The sequence below is a fragment of the Hyla sarda genome, chromosome 2, assembly GCF_029499605.1.
Source record: "Hyla sarda isolate aHylSar1 chromosome 2, aHylSar1.hap1, whole genome shotgun sequence".
NCBI lineage: Eukaryota > Metazoa > Chordata > Amphibia > Anura > Hylidae > Hyla > Hyla sarda.
The window spans coordinates 57467779-57491180 of NC_079190.1; the positions used below are offsets into that span (position 1 = coordinate 57467779).

Below are 23402 nucleotides of genomic sequence, written 5' to 3' on the forward strand. Positions count from 1 at the left end.
GTGCGGTTTTTATAATGGGGTAATTTGTGGGGTATTTCTAATATGAAGACCCTTCAAATCCACTTCAAACCTGAACTGGTCCCTGAAAAATAGTGAGTTTGAAAATGTTGTGAAAAATTGGAAAATTGCTGCTGAACTTTGAAGCCCTCTGGAGTCTTCCAAAAGTAAAAACACGTCAATTTTATGATGCAAACATAAAGTAGACATATTGTATATGTGAATAAAATAAATTAAATATTTGGAATATCCATTTTCCTTACAAGCAGAGAGCTTCAAAGTTAGAAAAATGCTAAATTTTCAAATTTTTCATCAAATTTTGGGATTTTTCACCAAGAAAGGATGCAAGTTACCACAAAATTTTACCACTATGTTAAAGTAGAATATGTCACGAAAAAACAATCTCGGAATCAGATTGATAAGTAAAAGCATTCCAGAGTTATTAATGTTTAAAGTGACAGTGGTCAGATGTTCAAAAAATGGCCGGGTCCTAAGGTGTAAAATGGCTGGGTCCTTAAGGGGTTAAAGCAATAACACTCTTTTATACATTTTACAGTATAACACATGGCAGAAAATATAGATACATAAGGGGACAGGTGTTGGGGGCTCAGGGGACACTGCAGGGAGGCTGCCTGACAGGGCAGCAAGGGTACAGGGGTATAACTCCTGTACTGGGCCACCACATATGATTCCATACTTTTGCTATTTGTAGTAGATTGACAGGTATTTTGAGGCCTAGCCTTTGTAATATGGCAGAATGTTCTGTTTTAAAAAAAAAAAAATATGAGACCTGTCTCTTAGCTGTTTGCTGTTTGCAAAGTTATAAAATCATGTTTTCCTTCTAAGTGCAAGAGTTGTAGAAGCTGGACTGAGTTGCAGCATGCACACCTCCTCCCTCCCCCCACCCCTCCCTGCCCTGAATTATTATAATAAACAGCTAAGAGCTGGAAGCCAAATCCTGTACATCAATAATGCAGGGCAGGAAGGGGGAGGAGATGTTCATGTTACAGCTCAGCACCGCCTCTATGACTCTTCAGCTTAAAAGTAAAACTTGATTTTGTAACTTTGCAAACAGCCACCAGCTAAGACACAGATATCAATTGTATTATGACTCTATTAACTATCCACCCATGTATACTGTTCTGCGCATGCCATAGAGCGACAGATTATTACCCATTCACAGAATTGGGGATAAGTGTCTGATTGTAAAGGGTCTGACCTCTGTACTCAGCTATCTTCGGCACTCCCATAAACAATGAATGGAGAGGCAGTTGAGTCTGTGCATTGGCCCTTAATTCAGATGGTAGATTCATGAGTCTTGTTCTCAAAATATATATACGGCCCTATAGAGGCTGGGGGTTCCCTGACTGACCGTATGCTGTTGTCTGAATATAATGTTATTTAGTAACTCTCCCATCTCACCAATAGTCCTTTATTAAATCTTGGTTGCTTTACACCTCATCAATTACAATCTTATCCATAGCCATAAATATGCAGTACAGTATATTGTGCAGGCCATTCAAATACAGGGTATTTTCTCATGTTTACCATGTTATAATTTTCTTTCTTGCAATATGATATTTTAAGTTAGTTATTAGATTGATGTTTCCACCAAGTACACAGTCCTGAATTTAACTTTCTTAAAAAGCTGTGTTCTCTCCCGCTCTCTGTGCCACAACCGAAACAATCCCATAGACTTACATTGTAAGACTGTCTTGGTCATGTGACCCCAGCCGATCAAAACATCTGACATGTCTCTACAACATACCAAAAGTTTTTTACAGTGACAGTGCCCATTTAACTTCTTTTATGGCATTATAAAAAAATTAGATTTGACCCTTTTTGGCTCCTATACAGAATGTTAACTACTGTGTAAAGGTGGCAATTGTATCACAAGACAAAACAGTCACCGCTGCCCTATTTCCTACGTCTTTGAGATATAGAAATGTAGGCTTTTTTATATTGTTGAATCTACCATTGTCTCTTAGCAGGAGATAAAATCTTTGAGTTAATGCTATATTACCTTCAGAATTCATTATTTCTCTCCAGAATAAAAATCTTTTTTGGGGAGAATTCAAACCATTTACATTTGATGAATTTAACAGTATTGTCATAAATGTTTTTTTTTTTTTTTTTACCAAAGCACTATTCTTACTTCCCCATAAATTTCAGGCAGGAATTAGCATAAAAGAATCATTTTCAAAAAAAAGTATTGTTCCCCTGACCACACAAAAGGGAAAGGAGAGAGAACAGGGCAGAACAAAGGGTCATGACATTGTCATAATCAAGGGAACTACCAGAAAAGATTATAAAAAGTGATGAAATATATCAGACTAGAAACCATAAAAACGCTGTTTCTAAGGTTCTGTGATTACATCAAATTATAATGACAGACATTATACTCAACTTAAAGGGAGCGCTCCAGTTTAAACAACTACATGTTGCTCTTTAATAAAAAGTTATAATATTTTTCAATATATTTTCTGTATCAATTCCTCCATATAGTGTGTGTGTGTGTGTGTGTATCTATATATATATATATATATATATATATATATATATATACACACATTCACCAGCAGGACAGGTTAATTCAACATACCATGGTTAATTCACACGTGTATGGCTGGAGGCTCCAATTACTCCAGACACAAGTCCATATTCACACAGAAAAAACACGTAACAAGTGAGATTTTGTTTTCCATTTTGCGTTTTCTGTTTGTACTTTATCTAAAGATCCTTTCATTAGTTTCATACAAAACTTATATTATTCTTAGTACAAACATATATTTACCCAGGTCTGAAGTTGTTAGAAACATCTTTGGGGACATTTATCAATGTTTGCTTCTTTATTCCTTTTTCGGTAATTTTTTTCCCTACAATTTTTTTTTCTTATGTGCAACTTATTTATCAACTGGTTTCAGTCTGTTGATAAATTTCTTTCATGTAAGCAATTTATTAATTTTTTGCTTTGGTAGTGGCTTTTTCTGCTCTATGTCTGAACTGGAGTAAATTTTGTAGGTTTTTTCATGCAATGTGACTTTTTTGCGACTTTCGCACTTGATAAATCTGTGACCACTGCAAATCAAAAAAAAGTTTCTTTTTCTTTTTTTTTTGCTGCACAATCAAAAAGTAGGACAAAAAATTGAGAAGTCGCACATCCCCCCTTATGGATCCGGAATCCTAAAGATTATTTTCGCTTTAGCAAAAGCCTTTCATACAACATCTCTTAAAGGGGTACTCCGTTGCTAGACCTCTTATCCCCTATCCAAAGTATAGGGGATAAGATGTCTGATCGTGGGGTCCGGCCGCTGGGACCCCCGTGATATCAATGCAGACACCCGACGTACTGAATATTATGTTCAGAACACTGGGTTTGGGCGGCCGTGGTCGTGACATCACATTGGCGGTGATTGGTTTTAACTCACGGTAAAAACGGTACAAACAACCAGCAGATCAGACGCGTTTCAGGCGCATGCACCCTTCATCACTGATGAAGGGCGCATGCGCCTGAAACGCGTCTGATCTGCTGGTTGTTTGTACCGTTTTTACCGTGAGTTAATAAAATCTGGATTTTCTACTGACCCACGCTGGATTGCCGTTCTTGCGTTTGAAAGTATATATACTGCATGATAGCATTCAGCTATATGAGTTCTGCATGACCGGATGTGAAACATGGTAAAATTGACTAGTTTTAGTGTGCACCATTTGGGAATCACATTTATTTTTGAGTCTATTTGAATGCATATCAATAAATGTAAATTTTAGGCATTTCCCCTGTTATATTTTTCATTTGATCTGCTGGGAATCTGTTCAAATTGGTTGGCATATAACCTTTATTGTATATGTAATCTCGTATCCTTAGGGCACACAAAAAACCTTACACCTTTACCACACTTGAGCTCAGCAGAAACTGCAGATGAACTGGGGCAACTCCTCCCCCACTACACTATATGGGCAAGAATTTAGGGGTTCCCATTGGCAGGCAGGGTCACATGGGGGCTGCTCCTCTGCTTATAGGCACAGTAACACATAAGTAACATACATTAGAATAACAACAAAATAATTATAAAAAATATATTAATTCTTAGTAAGGTGTGAAACACACACACACATATATATGTACAGTGATCCCTCGACCTACGATGGCCCCGACATACAATCATTTCAACATACGATGGCCTCTCAGAGGCCATCGCATGTTGAAGGCAGCATCAACATACGATGCTTTTTTATGTCGGGGCCATCGCATAAAGGGCTATCCGGCAGCGCTGACTGCTTCAGCTGCCACCGAATAGCCGTTTACGGTGCCCCGTGAGCTCCGGTGCTGTCTCTTACCTGTCCTCAGGGCCCCCGGCGCGTCCTCTTCGGAATCCCCTGCATCGTCATCGCTCTTCATCGACGTCATCACGTCGCTGCGCACGCCGTCCCGTCATCCAATAGTAGCGGCGTGCGTAACAACGTGATGGCAGCGACGGAGCACGCGGATGCCAGGGAAGCAGAGGCCTTGCCGTAGTGTCGGGGACACCTCGGGGACGCGGCGACAGCGATGGATGGCGACATCCCGGGCAGCGGTGATGAGCGGTGACGGTCCGGAGCGGCTGGAATAGGTGAGTACAACTTTCTCTAACAGTGGTCTTCAACCTGCAGACCTCCAGATGTTGCAAAACTACAACACCCAGCATGCCCGGACAGCGAACGGCTGTCCGGTCATGCTGGGTGTTGTAGTTTTGCAACATCTGGAGGTCCGCAGGTTGTAGACCACTGCCCTATACTTTACATTGCACGGATCCCTCAACATGCGATGGTTTCAACAAACGATGGTCCGTTTGGAACGGATTACCATCGTATGTTAAGGGAACACTGTATATATATATAATATATACACACAGTAGGACATAGGAATAGTGAGGTGAATAAGACAAGTGGTGTAAAGCAGAAGCATCAATATGAGGAGGTGCTGGAGCAGGAAATAGTTGGAGCAGTTCATAGATAACTTTCCGAAAAAATTAGTTTTGATACGAATATATTCACGGCAAATTGCTATTGAAAACGGCTATTTTCAGGCTACAGAAAGCCTCAATAGGGGTGTAGAACACTTTGCCTTGCCATAACACGCATATGGAGTGTGCTGGGGTAGTAAAATAATACTGTTATTCAGTATGACATGCAGATTACAGGCATTGCTATTAGAATCACTGCTGCAGAGCAGCACAATGACAGTCTGGATGTGGCAGCGGGGTCAGGAGACCATATGGCATCACAATTAAAGAGATTAAAGAGATTTTTTTACAGTAAAACACCCCAGTACGGTTGCAATAGAAAAAAGCATACTCTCTCTGAACTGTCCCTGCCTGCACTATGGTTGCTTGCTGTCTTTGAATGGTGAGTGCTTCCTGTGATGATCTCAATTGGCAGGCTATGAAATGACTTCTTAACTCTCCCTGCCTGCAGTGATGCAGGCTTGAGGTCAATGGATTTCCCCAGTGCTGATCTGTATTGTCAGTAACGCTGATCAGTGACCACACAGTGTCTGCTCTTTCTCTAGCCAGAAAGAATGAAGGCTTGAAGTGAATGGATTCATTGCTGTAAAGATCTATATTGTCAGTAACAGTGATTAGTGCGCACACACAGTCTCTGCTCTCAGCAAAACCTCCGGGAAATGCCAGTCTTCAGCAATGGCTCTTGAATATATAGGGCTGTGACATCAAAGGGCTGGCTGGCTGCTGATAGGCTGCATGCCGCCATGTGATTCAGGGTGATCCCTCCTACCCACCTTCCCAGACTTCCTTGCCCCTTGTCCTCACACATGTAGCCGCCATTTTAGCCCCGCGGCCCGCACAAAATGTAGTGATAGTGAATGAAGCGATTTGTTACCATGAAGCGCGAGGAAATTCGGATTCGTTCAGAATCAAATTTTTCATGAAATTTTGAACAAATTCAACTTTGTCAGCTTCAATTCGCCCATTTCTAATAATGAGTGTAAAAGTTTTATTGTCATGTGATCAGAGGATAATACAACTTTCCTTATCTATGACAGCTCCAACTATTGCTCCAGCTAGTTACTCCCTTATATTGATGCTTCTGCTTTACATCACTTACATCATTTACCAGACTATTTCTTCTATGTACAAACATGATCGACCATACCTGGTAAAGAGACTGTAGTGGCCCTGAAGGCTGTCATCATCTTTCCAGATAAAAGGTATTAACAACTGAGGATTCTCACTTATTATCCTTTTTTATCTTTCGACTAACACAGCACAAAGATATATTTTTTCTTTAACCACAGTCGCAATGATTTTTGTCACCTCAGACTCCCAGGAGCTTCTTGTCTTTGCTATATTCTTTAATGCCATTTCACAGGGGTATTTCTACTAGATTAACCCCTTACCACACAGTGACATAACTGTACTACAAGGGCCCTACATAGTAACCATACCGCTAGTTTCACCCCTGTGCCTAACAATATTAGCCAAAATGCAATGAAGGAAGCCAGCCTTAGATAGCGCTGCTACTGGAATACTTATACTGATTTTCTGTTAAACAATGTTTTCTTTTCTATTTCCAAAGAAAGCTAAATTTTGAATGTTGCTGGTTTCTTGTTCTCAGAGATTAGTGCAGGCGTATTTCATTGTAAAAAATGTGCCCGCTTGTCACTTGTTTATGCAGATGGAAAAAAAGTTGTCATTTTTTTACATATTGTGTGTACAAATACAAGCATTTTCCCATACACTTGCACAGAGCACATAAATGTTAAAAATACTGCCGGAAATTTTTCTGTAATTTTACAGACTCATTTTTTAAAACAAAAATTCACCTGAAAATACACTGTGTGAGCCTAGCCTTACCTGTGGCAATGTTGCAGATTTTTGCCTGCAAATGTGGATAGAACATCTGTAGCATATCCATCTCTTGCAGCCAAACCCTTAGAGTTAAAAGGAATCTGTCAGCTCTAGATCATTCTCAGAGCTCAAGTGTCAAAGAGGCTGTGTGAGCTGAAGGATACATGCCTTTTCCTTCTCCCTCTCCCACCCCTTCCGTGCCTTGACTGATTGACATACAGGGCTCGGCTTCCAACACTCAGCCATGTACGTCAATCAGTCAAGTCAGGGGGAGGAAGGGAGGTTTGGAGGTGTGCATACTTCAGCTCACACAGCCTCTTTGACACTTGAGCTCTGAGCATGATTTACAGGTGACAGACTCCCTTTAAGCATTGTAGATAAAACTGCTGCCTGTTTTTAAAAGTTTTGTTTTGTCTAATGATAGAAACCTATTTTCAGTTGTAAAAATATGAACATATATTTGTAAATAAAGTTATTTTTACAACTGTTCTGTGGTATTTCATGTGTTCCTTCTGCTTCTGATACAAACTGTCTACTATGTTATCTTCATTAGCCCCATTTCCTGCCTGGTGTACATCCTGTAATTGATCTCCTTCTGGTCAGGACACTCTAGCCAGGAATTCTGCCAACTCCATTCCACTTCAACTATTTGGCAGGAGATATAGTCAAAAAGGTGAAGTGGGAGGAAGATAGAGTTGGCTAAATTCCTGGCTAGAGTGCCCTGGCCAGACAGGAAGTTGGACTTTAGAACAGACAGTTTGCATCGGAAGCAGAAGAAAGCATGAATGGCCACTGAAAGGTAGTAAAATAACTTTATCAATATATGTTCATTTATTAGACAACTGAAAATAGGTGTTATCATCTGACAACCCCTTTGATGGCATGTGGCAGAGTTGTGAAAGCAATTATGTATATGAATAAAAGAACTCAAATCAGTATAAAAGGATAAATCATATAATTCTTAAACTTTTTCTACAGTTTATGTAAATTAAATTTATGTGATGTTTTTAAAAATGGAGCAGTAATTTAAATGTCCGAATATTTTATGTTTTCAGATGAAATATTATGATTCTATTAAAGCTGTAATTTCTGCATCAAATGATGAATCCACGGCTTTAGCAATTGGTAAGTTGTTTAATATTGACCATATTACTGCACTATAGGAGAATTGCAATGTTGTGCTATGTGTGTGCAGCCAATGTGACCCCAGTACACAGGACAGTGAGGGTGCAGAAATTTGGAAGGCATACTACCTGCCCTAGTAGGAATGTTTTTGCAACAAGCAGTCTTAAAGCCTGATACAAATTTTTTTACAACTAATCTGCCATGTGTGAATTAACCCTTTGGGTTCTCCTTATGTGCAGACATTTTTATTAAGTGCACTATAGGAGCAAGTTACTGCTAACAAGAGTTAACCTGGCTATTTACAATTGAAAAACATAGGTTACGCTCTGTCCCGTCCTGGGTCCATTTAGCTCTTTTGTTTGCCACAAACGGCCCCAAAAGGGGTTGGATGTACAACTAACTGGGATGCCACCAGGTCTTGATGAATCCCCATGACTTGAATGTGTGCGTCAGGGAACCAGTAGTTTACCAGAGCTTAGTGGAGAAAAGAAATAGTGCATGTACTTTTTTTTTCTACTAAACTCCCATCATTTTGATAGCAGAGCCAGAGGGCAATGTGGAGGAAGACTTAGCATATAAAGGGGTAAACATTATATTCAACGCCTTAAAGTTCCCTTAAGTAACAGTTGTTGTTATGTGCCAGCTTAACAACATGAATCGTAATGTATGTATATAAAGTGTTGTACTCTGCCCCTCCAGCATCTTGTGGTCTGAGTTGTAGTGGGCTGGCAGGTCACAATATGCAGCTGTGTTGCCATGCCCTCTCAACAGCGGCTGCAAAGCAGCAATGATGGCTTCCTGGCTGTAACTTGTAGGAGAAGGTGTCAGCCTGGTCCCAGGAAAAGCCCAAATCTGAATAGGTGTGTTTTGGCTCTAGGGCACTGCATTGCAGCATTGGCACAGTAGGAGTAGGCGCAGGGAAGGTTATTTGAGGCTGTGTTAGGTGCCAGATATAGAGTTTGCAGGTGTCTGAGAGACCTGGTCTGGGTTTACGAATGAGAATAGGCCTGAGCTTAACCACCAAGGAACCAGTTGGTGGCCTTAAACTGCATTGAGTAATAATATGCATGAATGGAAGCTATATGATGAGTCTTCTAAAGTTTTGACTGGAACATTGAGTAACAGAAATACCAGAGTGGCATGGTATGACTAAGGCTGGGTGAAAGCCAAAACGTGTCACGTGTATCTTCTTGTATCTATGTATAGTTTTATGGACGTTTAATAAAGGACTATGCGATTTATCCGACCACCTGCGATGGACTCCACTTTCTTCTTATCAGAGTGGCATTGTATATTGTCTTGGAGAGTTAGTCAGTGAGATGACTGTGGGAAGTGTCCTGTTAACTGTTTGGGTTATGTAAGAACTTCAGCCCTGAGGGAAACCATAGTGAAGTCAGTGTGAGTTGTGTTAGAACTTCAAAGTGAGTACCCAATCAGAGGATAAGGGAGGTATGGCTGCCCTGTTGACTGGAAAGGGGACAGTTTTTTTTTTAGTCCTATAGGCAAATGGACTGGTAAACTACTACCAAATTGTCAAGTAAGCTAAGGCTCTCCATACACATTAGAAAAAAAGTTTTCCAAACCTGCGGATTTCGGCAGGACTGGTCGACTGTTTTATGTGATTGGGGGCCCTCCCAACTAGATAATATTGGGGTGAGAAGGATAGGGTTTGTTGGCTTTCAGCTGAGATTAACTTCTCCTAGAGGAGTGTATCAGTGACTTATCCCTCCTGTCTTCACTCAGTCAGAAAAACATAACTAGCTGTTGGCCAAACAAATGTTTGTCTGTCAGATATCTATTGTGTATGTAGGCACTACAATGTTGACATTTCACATGCAATTTTATGAAAATAGCACTGCTATAATATGTTAAACTTATAACAGGAGAGACATGAGGCATACATACCCTTAACTTTTGAATCTAATAACTTAAACAGTACCTGTCACCAAACAAAACTTTTAATATATTGTATTTATAAGCCACTAGGTGGCTCTGTTCTGTTCCCTGCCGCAAGTCAAACAGTCAGTTTGGTCTCCTCCCGGCCTGGCAGGAGACTAAGCTCAGGAAGTGTGTGCAGGGCATGGTGAGGCACCTGCTGGGGAATGCCCACTTTCTCCTGCAGGGAGCTTTTTTAAGGGCAGGAGGGGTGTTAGGAGTAGTTAGGGAATATAATTTGAGTTAGTTTAGAAAATATGATTTGATGACAGGTACTCTTTAATAGTCCTAATCATTTTTGATGCCTTTTATGGTATACTCACACATGGCAGTCGCATGCAGACAAAAACCATGCCCCATATGCAGGCTTGGCTTCATCCACATGCAGCAGCCACAGTGTTAAAAACACACCATTATACACCAGCATTGATTCAAAAATAACATACTAGTTTATTAGTGTGCAGTGATAACAAAGATTACAATTAAAAGTGTAAATGCCCTGTAGGTTCTCAGATTTATTTCCCTTGATGGGCCTAAGGAACTCCAAAGTGACAGTGAATGTAAATAAATTGGAGATTTTCCTAGTCTGGATGACGGAAAATATAGATTTTATTAACGACAGGAGACAAACATTATGCTATTCTTCTTTACTGTCAAAATATAGCAGATAAGTACAATAAAGCTTTTTGAAACAAAAAACAGGTAATATGCAAAACAGGTATGTCTCAACAACCAATCAGAGGCTAACATAGGTGATATAAGGTGAATACAGGTACAATATATCCTCTTCTTTGATGTTAAGAGTAAAGATAAATAACATTAAATGACAAAATATTCCTTAAAATCAAAAGACATAGAAATTATATAAATGAACACCAATAAAGTATATAATGTAGTAAATTCAATAAAGAGAACAGTCTGTAACAAAAAGAAAAGAACAAATTCTTCTTTATAGAAGGATTATTTTCAGTCGAAGAATCATAAGTAGAATTTCAAAATTTTGAAGTTGGGAAGAGGTAAATCCTCCTAAACAAAGTCCCATCTGAAATGAGGAATTAGGATGAAAGAAAGAAAAAAACTAATGAATAGTATAGGGTAGAGATAATAGGAAGGGATAATGTTCGTCTCCTGTTGTTAATAAATTCTATATTTTCCATCATCCAGACTAGGAAAATCTTTATGCAAGTTTAAAGCTAAGATGAAATACATTATAAATAAGCATAAATGGAAATGATAAATCAATACAATATGAACTATAATTAAAGGATAGACATAGAAACATGAGGTTCAGGTCTAAAGTAAAAGATTCTAAAAGTGGACTCTGAAGACCAATCAGCAGCTTTTAATATATCTGATAAAGATCCTCCTGATTGACTTAGTTTAGTGGACATAGCTCCTCTAGTAGAGTGAGCTCCAAAGAGAGATGTATCGATACCCGCCAGAGCCATAGTCTGTTTTATCCATCTGGCTAAAGTAGGGGAGTAGACTGGCCGAAAGATTTTCAGAAAGAAATTAGTAATTGTGTAGAATTATTATCTATGAAAGACGCAGTTTTAATTTCGTAAGATTTAAGGCAGCGAACTACACATAAATTAGGATTAAGCTGAAAAGCAGGATAAAAGACGGACTAGAGATTAGTCTTGGTTCTCCTGGAAATAGAAAAACACACTCAGTTAGGAAAAAACTGTCTATGAGAAATGTCGAGAGCTCGAACATCGGATACTCTTTTAATAGAAATGACATATAATAGAATAGTGAGTTTGAAAGATAAAAATTTTAGAGAGAGGAGATCGTTATCACCCCAGGATTCAATAAGATGAAGAATCTTCGAAGCATCCCAACTAGCAAGATACTTAGGTAAAGGAGGGCATCTAAATTTTATACCTTTCAATAATTTACAAATTAAAGGATGTTTACCAATAGACATAGAATGAATGGGAGCGTGATAGAAGGATATCGCAGAACGATAGACGTTAATCATACGGTAAGCTTTCCCATTTTCAAAAGAAAAAGATAGGAAATTTAAGACTTGGGTTAAAGGTGCATGAACGGGATCCAAATTCTGTTGAGAGCACCAATCAGACCAAATCTTCCAGGCTGATCTGTAAGCAGATATGGTACCTGGTGCCCAAGCGTCTGCGAGAATGTTTCTAGTTGATTGTGAAAAATCCGAATTTTGCACTGACAACCCAAGATGAACCAAGCCACCAGAGTCAAGAGTTCTGACATGACCAAGGGATGAGGATTCCCCAAAGGATCTTGTAGGATCAGAGGATAAGCTGGAAGTATCCTGGGATAATCTATAATCATTCCCAATATTTGGGGAAACCAATACTGGGCTGTCCACCATGGGGTAATCAGTACAAGGGTTGATTTCAGGGGTCGTACTAATTGTAGTACTCTCGGAATCAGATTGAAAGGTGGAAACGCGTAAAGAGGTTCCGAAGGCCAAAGTTGTAGAAGAGCATCCGTGCCTTCTGCCTCCAGATCCGGACGCCAACTGAAAAATCGTGGTGTTTGACTGTTTAATCTGGAGGCAAACAGATCTAGGTGTAACGGACCCCAAAGGGAATTGAGGAGATGAAAGAGATTGGTGTCGAGTTTCCAATCGCTGGAATCTGCTAAGTAGTGAGAGTACCAATCTGCAATTGTATTGGAGAGATTGGGCAGATATTCTGCCTTCAACATAATATTCTTGGATAGACAGAAATGCCAAAATTCTTTGGCAATATTGGCCATGGTTTCTGATTTTGTCCCACCCAAGCGGTTGATGTATTGCACCGCTGAAATGTTGTCCATTCATAAGAGAATACAACAGTGGGATCTGTGACTCGCAAAACTCTTCATGGCAAAAAAATCCAGCTAGGAGTTCTAAACAATTAATATGAAAAAGGGATTCTTCTGATGACCATTTGCCTCCTGTAGAGCTGGCATCTGATTCTATAATCAAATGCGGAAAGGAATTGAAAATAGTTTTCGTGTTCCAAGATTGAATGTGGTCTAACCACCATAGGAGTTCCCCTTTGGTTTTCAAGGTTAGAGTTATTTCGTCTGAATAACCTAATCCATTTCTTAGATGTTGAATTTTTAACTGTTGTAAGGCCCTGTAGTGAAGAAGGGCTGGGAAGATGGCCTGAATGGATGAAGACAGAAGGCCCACAATTCGAGCAATGGCTCACAGTGAAATTAATTGTTTGTTCAACACAATCCGAATTTCCCTGCAAATTGTTTTCAGTCTCCTGGAAGGAAGACTCAAAATGGCTTCTGGGAATCGATCATGAACCCCAGAAATTCTATTTCGTGAGAGGGAGATAGAATGGATTTTCCTGTGTGGATGATGAAACCTAGATTGGAGAGGAGAGAGTCCATTGAATATGAAGATGTATTAGAGGTAGGGTTTGAACCAAAATAAGGATGTCGTCCAGATAAATGATCAACCGAACGCCTCTTGATCTCAGAATTGCTATTACTGGTTTCAGTAGTTTTGTAAAGCACCATGGTGCTGATGATAGGCCAAATGGTAGGCTGGTAAACTGCCATTTCTGTTCCTTCCAAATAAATTGGAGGTAAGGTTGAGAATTTGGATGCATGGGTACCGTAAGGTAAGCATCCTTGAGATCAACTTTGGCCAACCAATCGTTGTGTAAGAGCAGATCTTAGGAGGTGAATGCCTTCCATTTTGAAATGGCGGTATTAGATAAGATTGTTTAAAATCTTCAAATTTTTAACAGTGCAAAAGCCTCCGTCTTTTTTTTTACTAGAAATAGATTGCTTACCTAACCTGGATTGGTCATAGGAACTTGGACAATTGCTCCTTTGGATAACAGATCTCTGATTTCTTTGTCTATGAGATTTTGATCTGATTTTTAAAAAATAATTGGATGAGGAAGTTGATGTTAGATGGGTGGATGGACAAAATCAATCTGAAATCCCAACACTGTGTTTAGAACCCAGGCATCTGAAGTAATCATAGCACAAGTGGGGAAAAAAATTGATATTCTTCCTCCTAATGGTAAAAAGATGGAAGATATGAGTTTACCTGTTGGAGGTCTGGATCTTGGGAATCCACGATGTCCTCTTGCCCTCCAAGGTCTTCCTCTGGTAGGAAAGAAGGGACTGGGTTGGAAAGGGTTGGGAGGGATGGAGAATCTGTCCACACGGGGAGGTGGGGCACGGGAATAATGTCCCTCTTGGGATGAATGGCTGAGAAGCCTGCCTCTTCTCTTCCCAGCCTTGTGAAAAACTTAAGGCTGAAAAACTTTCCTCAGCGAGGATCGAGCCTTATCGAGTGAGGAAAATAGACTGACGTACTTATTTATTTCCTTAATAAAAGAATCTCCGAAAAAGAGACCATTGGTAGGAGCATCAGGGTCAGTATTGGCCAAATCAATGAGTTGTGGGTCTAATTTTAAGAGAATTGATCTCTTCCGTTCCGTGCAAATTGTAGAATTAATGCCACCAAAAATGTAAATGGCTCTTTGAGCCAAGCCCCTTAAAATAGTAAGGTCAATAGGACTGTCCGAAGCCATAGCTTCCTCAGAAAGGTCCAAAATTCTTGCAAGAGGACCAAACAGGTCCAAAAAGCTGTCCTGAATTGTTTTAAATGACCTATCAACCTCTTTCTTGGTGTTTTTCCCCAATTTATTAAACATTTTTACCAGGGTAGGGTGAACTTCTGGTGTATCGGCCAGTTTGTGAGGTAGAGTGGGTCTGGGACACTCAGCCCGAAGTTTGTTTCTGGTCACAGACTTAGATACTTTGAAATCCTAGGGTGAGGAACCCATTCTCCCGATCTGGGATGTTTAATGCTGCCGGGATCAAAGAACGGGTTACCAGCACTGTCCAAAACTACAGATTTTTGGCCCTCTGGGTCTAAAGCAATGTCATCATCTGAGACATCTTCGTTTTCAGAATTGTCCTCTGAATCAGCGACATCTGTATCATCAGAAGAGGAGTGGTTGGGGGATTCAATAAATGAGTCTGGCTGAGATCTGTGCAAGACTTTATATGCCCGTTTATTTTTAACCTCCTGAGATGCACCTGAGAGGCATCTGTATGTTTGCTTTTTGAAAAAGCCATAGAAGTATCCTGGTCCTTAACTTTTTTACTTCTCTTTAGTGGAGAGGAAGGACCGTTAATGTGATGCATTTTTTGGGAGGCTTTCCGCTGATTTTTTTCACCCAACCGCCAGTTTAGAAACTGACTCCTCAGGGGACCAATATTGGTCGGAGGGTATAGAGGGATCATTCCTTGATCCACCATACTTTGTATAATAGACTCATCAGTAACCTCAAATTGTTGAGATTCAGTGTGAAGATTGTTTCCTCATTTGCCATGGTAAGTAATGTAAATATGTATATAGAGTAATTTATTAATAAATTAAATTATTTATTTTCAAATTCCTTATGAAATTCGTAATGGTAAAATAAGGGATAAAGGGAAGTTAGGTAAGAAATGCTGTAAAAAGAAAAAAAAATATTTTTTAGAAATATTATCACTAGATGCCAATAAATGGCACTGTAAGCTAAGGAATGAGAACTTCACCTTTTAATAGACGCGTATGCAATAGATACAATGTAACTTGACTAAGCGTCGGCAGCAGTGAAGTGACCGGACTGTCTGACAGAAATCCCGCGTCTGATAGGATTCCTGTGTGAGGGGATTAGAAAAGTGCGCCGCGCGGCTGATTGCCAGACGGGTGCACGAAATATCGCGAGAACAGGGAGATGGTTAGATGAGAGCACGCGTGGAGATGAAAACAGCCGATGGTGACGCAGTAAGTAAAAGTTGGAAGAACCGGGAGACGGTTAATTGAATTATATATATATAATTAAGGCGGTGATTAGAAATAAGAAAAAGGGGAAAATAAAAGAGAAAATTAATATGGGAAAAAAGTTAGTTGAAAATGAAGCCGAGATAAACAAGGATGTTTTAAAATATAAGAAAATGGTAATGAATATATCAAATAAATATGATAATATATGTAATTAGGGAAAGGAAAACAAATAATAAGATATAATGATGAAATATAATATGCAGAGAGAAAAATTACACTTATCTTGAAGCAGAGCAGCAAAGAAGAGGGTGTATTGTACCTGTATTCACCTTATATCATCTATATTAGCCTCTGATTGATTGTTGAGGCATTCCTGTTTTGCATATTACCTGTTTTTTGTTTCAAAAAGCTTTATTGTACTTAGCTGCTATATTTTGACAGTAAAGAAGAATAGCATAATGGAAGTCTCCTGTCGTGTCATAAAATTGGAATTTTAAATAATTCAGTTCATCCTGTGCAGTTTTGATAATACAATTTTAGCATTCTGTTTTATTTGATTTGGTGTAGCATATTAGTTTAGTATATTTTATGGAATTTTATAGGTGATACCACAGATAATGCTTTCTTTAAAGAAAATCTAACATCCTGTTAATCCACACTAAACCCAATATACTTGGTTATAGTGCAGGTGAAGAGCTTTACAAAGAGGAGTCACTTACTTAAATCCATCCATTTCCTGAGTTATGGCAATGTAATCTTCCTGCTGCTTTGCGCCCCAGCATGGAATGGAGGCAATGAGCAGCTCACCAAACTCCCCTGCCTTCTCCATTTTCAACGTCCACCCATCCCCATAATGAATATGCAAATAAGCTCCCCAGTTGAGCGCTCTGTTTTCTGAACGCTCACCCGCAGCATTCATTAGCATATTCAATCGATTTCAGTAAATAACCCCTCTTTGTAAAGCTGTTCACCCACACTATAACCCAGTATATTCGGTTTAGTGCAGATAAACATGGTGTCAGATTCTCTTTAAAAATTATTTATGTAAAACTGCAGTATAAAACATGTGTGACATGTATTTTTCACATGCACTATTTTAAGCACAGCACGTGGTGTTTTTTTCTCAACTACACCTACCAGTATGACCTCGATTTTAGTTCTGCTGACCTTTTAAGTGGAATAATTATACCGTATATACTCGAGTATAAGCCGACCCGATTATAAGCCGAGGCCCCTAATTTCACCCCAAAAACCCAGGAAAAGTTATTGACTCGACTATAAGCCTAGGGTGGGAAATGCATCATCCCCCCCATGTAATCATCCAGACCCCTGTCAATAACACCCTCATCATCATCATCACCTGTCATCATCCCCCCCTTCATCATCACCGCCTGTCGTCATCCCCCCCTTCATCATCACCGCCTGTCAATCCCTTCATCAGTGGTCTTCAACCTGCGGACCTCCAGATGTTGCAAAACTACAACTCCTAGCATGCCCGGACAGCCATCGGCTGTCCGGGCATGCTGGGAGTTGTAGTTTTGCAACATCTGGAGGTCCGCAGGTTGAAGACCACTGAGAAGGGATTGACAGTTGGAGAGCTCACTCGAGTATAAGACGAGGGGAGCGTTTTTAGCTCGAAAAATCATGCTGAAAAACTCGGCTTATACTCGAGTATATACGGTAGTTGAGAAAGAGAAAATAGATATTAAAGCTTAACTTTTTAGTCCCTAAGGCAAGAAAAAAAAAAACTACAAAATACTATAATGTATTCTGCAACAAATCATTAATATACTATATAATATATATTATATAATATAACTGTATGAGCATTATTTTAACTCTTCAATTACATAGTTGTAATAAACTCAATTTGCTGGTTATATTTTTAATTCTCTAAAACCAGACATAAGCATCATCTCATATTTGTTCTTCTAAAGGTTGTACACTTGGGACAACTAATGTAGAACAGCAGATGAAGGACATAAAAGAACATGGGAGAGACCTAAAGGGACGTCGAGGAGCATTCACACCTGGACCACCACAGAAGAGGGCAAGTGGGGACCAAACAGTATTCCGGATATACAAAGGGGTGAAAACGTTTGCATTCTGTAAGAAAAACAGCCTTGTTGTCACAGGAGGAATGGATCGTATTATTAGAATGTGGAACCTTTATGTGCCTGCGTAAGATCATTTCAAGTTTTATATTACACATATATCTATATAACAGGATCAATGATCTATATGTTAGGTTGACCATTGAACTGAATTTTACAACATTGTGAATGTATGAGTGCAGTAGAAGTTAAGTAACTGTAAATACTTTGCTTTACTTTATACGTTGAAAATATCGTAACCTAATGCCATAGTTCTATGGAGACCTGGTAATTCTTACTAAACTCTCCAAAACGTCAACCCGAAATAACAAAAACTAAGATGATAGAGAAATAAGCAGATAAGTCGTACTGTGAAGCCAAGTCCTTACATATAAGAGTGATGAATATTTGCTAGAAGCAGTAAATTACTTCACTTTAAAGCAGAACCTCAACCTGGGACTGTTAGGCTATATTTACACCTCGAAATGTCTGCACAGAAAATCTTTGTGGCAACATTCCACAGACTGCGAGTGCTGGCATAATATGATGTACAGGGTCATTCTTTCTGCGGACACGGAGATCAGAATTTCCGTGTCAGAAACATCTGGCGCAGAAATTCCGAACATGTGAACATGACCTTTAAAGAGCAATGCAGAACATGTAGTACTAAGCAGTCCTGTCGAGAGGTGCTACCAGACCTGCTTAAAGGGGTACTTTGGGGGAAAACATTTTTTTTTTTTTTTTAGTAGCTCAGCTGAGTTACTACAATGCACTTCTTTCTGGGAGATGTATTTTGTCCGTATGAAAACACTATTCGTTGATTCCTATATACATGACACAGTACAAAATGTGAATGTTATTGCTGTTTACAGGCGAGCAACAGGCATGCTGCGTGGTCACACTGCGCCCATATTTTTTCTCGAAGTCTCATCAGAAGATAACAAGATCTTTTCAGTTGCAACAGACAATACAGTAAAGGTCGTATAATGTGTTTTACGCATCATCTATTAGTAGAAAACATAAACTAGGCTCCTTTTTTTTTATTTATACAAACTTTGCATAGGTCAATAAAACAAACACATTTTTGTCATTTATAGTACCATAGAAACATGCTTCTTTTCTGTCCTTTTCTCCCTTAAAGGGGTACTCCACTGGAAAACATTTTTTTTAATCAACTGGTACTAGAAAGTTCAACAGAACCACATTTGTAAATGACTTCTATTTACAATTCTTCATTCGTCCAGTACTTATCAGCTGCTGTATGATCCACAGGAAGTTCTTTTCTTTTTGAATTTCTTTTCTGCCTGACCACAGTGCTCTCTGATGACACCTCTGTCCATTTTAGGAACTGTCCAGGTTAGGAACAAATCCCCATAGAAAACATCTCCTGCTCTGGACAGTTCCTAAAATGGACAGAGGTATCAGCAGAGAACCCTGTGGTCAGACAGAAAGGAAAATTTAAAAGATAAGAACTTCCTGTGCATCATACAGCAGCTGATAAGTACTGCAAGGGTTAAGTTTTTTTTTAAAATTTTTAATAGAAGTAATTTCCAGATCTGTTTAACTTTCTGGCACCAGTTGATTAATGTTGAAAAAATGTTTACAGTAGAGTACCCCTTTAAAGGAGTACTGTAGCCTAATACAACCTATCCCCTATCTGCAAAATAAAGGAATAGAAAAACAGAGCTAATTTCCAAATAATGTCTCCCTCTGTTGCAAAACTACAACTCCCAGCATGCCCTGACAGCCTTTGGCTGTCTGGGCATGCTGGGAGTTGTAGTTTTTCTACAGCTGAAGGCAACCTGTTTGGAAAACACAGATTTAAACCTCTGTCTCTCTCTTAGGTGCTGAGCAGAATTTAGCATTACAGTTATTTGTAAAAAAAAAATTAATTTTAAATGTTTTTCCTTTGGTTGTTCTATGACCTTGTGGTGAATGAGGGAATTATATATCGGAAATTGAAAGTTGTGTAAAGTTTATTATGTCGGAAAGTAATGCTGTTGTAGTAGTATTCATAGCCACTAGAGTGCAGCCTTGCTCAAATTGTGTACTTATTCTTATATTTAGATGCAACTGGCTATATCCAAGGCAGGCATGCTATTGAACACCTAAAGAGATCATAACATACTGTACCAATTCTTTCTTTGACTAAGATTCTCTGTCCAGTTGGTTTATTTGAATGTGTGGCTTGGGTTTAAAAACTATCTTTTAAACAATTTCTTTATATACATAAAATAATTCATATTCCAGCATCCGCAGAAAAAATTGGCATGTCAATTCTTTCTGTGCAATCTGCATTGACGTATATGGAGACTTCACATTTCTGAGTGGTCCTAGCACCAGCATGCACTGCTGGCACCAGCACCGGATGTCCGTTGTAAATTTGCCAAACACATATTCCACCAAAATTCCGTGATGTAAAGATAGTCTTAAAGGGATCCAGTGGGAGCCTTAAAGGGATCCAGTGGGATCCTCATTTTTTTAATTTTTTTTTTAGATTCTGTTAGAGACAGAGTAAAAAAAAAAAAAAATATATAATACTTACCTACCCCAGTACCCTGAAATGCCTTTTTCAGCAACTTTCAGTCCCCTGCTGCTCACCACTTATTCCTGCTTTCAATGCAAGAGCAGGACCCGCAGCAGTCTCTTATTTCATCCAGTGACTGACTGGCTGAGCAGGCAGGTCCCACTGTTGTGTCTGATCGGGGAAGAACAAGCAAGAGGTTAGCAGAGGGGGAACGAAAGTATAAGTGTAAGTATAATTTTTTTTTTTTTTTTTTTTTAGTTTTACCCTGTGAACAGCAGAATATAAAAAATAAATACAATTCCAGAAAACCATTTTAATGGCAGGGCATTGTTATGAAATGTGTGCGTTCTGCAGGTAACATGCACATGATGAGAAATGTATGTTGTCTTTTCCCTGGAGATATCACACAGTGTTATCTTATATTAAAATTATTATGACACCACAATTTTCCTCCATGACAGGAGCCTTGCACACTGATCTAGGTGGATAGACCTTCTCATATCTTCACAGCCTTTATAACACACTCAAACTCCTTGACAGAAAGTTTCCTTATTTCTGTTCCTATACTTGATGTGTAATAAGAGACAGCTTGTTCTACCTGGCTTTAGCTGCTAATGAGCATATACCTATAAAAGAAAGAAATACTATAGATTTTAATGTATAAAATATAATTCAACAGAGGTTTCATAACACTTACATTTAAAGAATATTGCATTTTTCTCGCTATTAAAGCACCAAACAATACGATGCACCCAAATAAATGTGTTCATTAAAGGGGCTGTTAATTTCAGGGGCTGTAAAGTTAGTGTAGTTCATAATATAGTGTCTGTACCTGTGTGTGACGGTTTTCTCACAATTCTTATGTGATTTTTACCCCAAGATTTATTTTTAGCAGCATACAAAATGACTGTTGTCTCAGATTTTTCCCAGGTTGCAATGCGGCCGAGACCTGACTCACTAGTCAGCTGATGACAGGGAGCCTGTCTGCTTCAATGGGTGGAGCGATCACTTGGTGGGAGAGAGATCAAACTGCAACTATTGCAACAGCTGTAGGCACCCTGATTGAAAACCAAAGGTCTTTGAATGGATGCAGCTCATTTATGTTTCAATGGGTGGGGTGACTGATGTGTGGAAGTGAGGAACATGGAATTGTGGGATTTGTAGTCAAAAAAAGAAAACTGAAACAGGAAATACCAGTTCACAAAAAGCTAGCCACAGTGTTATGGTAATCTCATAACATAGCCATTTAGCCCGAAGACAAGTACATCCTTCCTAAGCATGTCCATTATTGTTTGCCAGGTACGTATTAAAATCACCTCATGGTGAGTGTACCTGTTATCAACAAAAGATATATGTATATTTGCAATATACATTGGTTAAAAATGTGTATATTTTTGGGTAAAAAAGTACTATCCCTGCAGCTATTGCCTGTGTGTCTCAATGAGGAGTCCAAATACAGGAAGTGTGGGTGGACAAGCAGGGCTCTGAGCAGGCTGCTGGCTTCTCAATCATTCTGATGTACACAAGGAAAAGGGAAAAAAAGGGCAGAAGTGCTGTTATTCCCAGTTTGTGAGGCTGGACAGTGTGCCCGCAATAAGAATATTGCTCCCCTGTAGGTGTTGTGCGAGCAGGCACAACACTGATGATCGCATATAGTAGGTTTCAGTGTCAGGAGGCTGCCGGCCGTCGGTTCCGCTGTGCCAGTGGTGAAGATACAGGAGAAAACAGCTGGTGCTGAAATCATTCTGATGTCTGAGCCGGGAGCGTGTCACAGAGCCTCAGTGTATAGAGCCCTGCTTGTCCTCAGTGTACAGAGCCCTGCTTGTCCTCAGTGTACAGAGCCCTGCTTGTCCTCAGTGTACAGGGCCCTGCTTGTCCTCAGTGTACAGAGCCCCGCTTGTCCTCGGTGTACAGAGCCCCGCTTTTAACCAATGTACATTGCAAATATAAATATAATGGTATTATTTACATTATATAAAAAGTTTTTGTTGATGACAGGTACACTTCAATGCTTCCCTGGTGGGGTTAATGTCACCAGCTCTGGAGGTCTAATGTAGTGGAGGGGGGTTAATATTTGATTTCCAAGTGGACAAGCCTCATTACCTGATGATCTAGGGAAGAAGAGTGGGCTACATGTAAATCAGATAGTTCTCTATATGACAGGAAGCTGAACGCAATTTGCACATTTTATTCAGCTTCCCATCCTGCACAGCTTTGATCAAACAGATCAATGCCAGGAAGGAACTGGGACACCTGATTGGCAATGATTTTTTTTTATTGTTTAATAGTTAAGGGGCTATCCAGGATTAGAAAGAGAAAGCTCTCTTTTTTTTTCTTTCTTTAAAGCAGCACCACACTTGTCCTCAGGTTATGCGTCGTATTGCAGCCAAGTTCCTTTAAAGTGAATGGAGGCAGGTTGTAATACCACACACCATAAAAGGACGTTTGGTGTTGTTTTTAAAAGAAGTTAGTCCTGTGTTGTATGCCTGGATAACCCCTTTTATTTTATTAACTTTTTTCAATACTATACTATGGTAATTTACATTGAGCCTATGTGTACTTAAAGTGTAGCTCCCACCATCATGTTTTTCTTTCTGTCCCTGCCTATTGCCCTTCTATCCCTAACACCTTCCCTGCCTTTATTTTATTTTTTTACTATTTTAAAAATGGCATTTAGTCTGCCTGGTAGTGTGCTCAATACCAGGCAGACTTCCCCAGCAGGCACCACGTCACTGATGCCTGCTGGGGGGGCCAACTTCCGCCCTTAATTCTCCTAACAGGGTGCCTCCAGCTGTTTCACCACTACAAATCCCAGCATGCCCTGACATCTATTGGCTGTCAGGGCATGCTGGGAGTTGTAGTGGTAAAACAACTGGAGGCACCCTGTATTGGAAGGCAACCTCCGTGGCTCTGTACCGGGCGGACAGCGGCGGGGAGCTGGAGCTGAGCCGGAGCCCGGCCATGGAAGGGGCAGCTACACCGGAGTGGAGCCAGAGAGGCCCCTGGACAGGACAGGAGCTTCATGGGGGAAGGAGTGAGTCGGTAGCCAATGCGGGAGGGACAGGTGCGGGGAAGCCTCTTCCTGCCGCTCTTCTCTTGTTGTT

The 23402-nt window shown here is 39.8% G+C and overlaps 1 protein-coding gene across 7 annotated transcripts in view; it reads left to right on the forward strand.

The window, feature by feature from the left end:
* The window catches only part of LOC130358518 (WD repeat-containing protein 49-like), a 148293-nt gene that overhangs the window by 63332 nt on the left and 61559 nt on the right, over window positions 1-23402 (forward strand). For all 7 annotated transcript variants that reach the window (XM_056561861.1, XM_056561863.1, XM_056561859.1 and 4 more), the window contains exons 12-14: window positions 7898-7967; window positions 17616-17859; window positions 18644-18749. In XM_056561861.1, the coding sequence (XP_056417836.1) occupies window positions 7898-7967; window positions 17616-17859; window positions 18644-18749 (420 nt within the window). The remainder of the gene's footprint in view (window positions 1-7897; window positions 7968-17615; window positions 17860-18643; window positions 18750-23402) is intronic.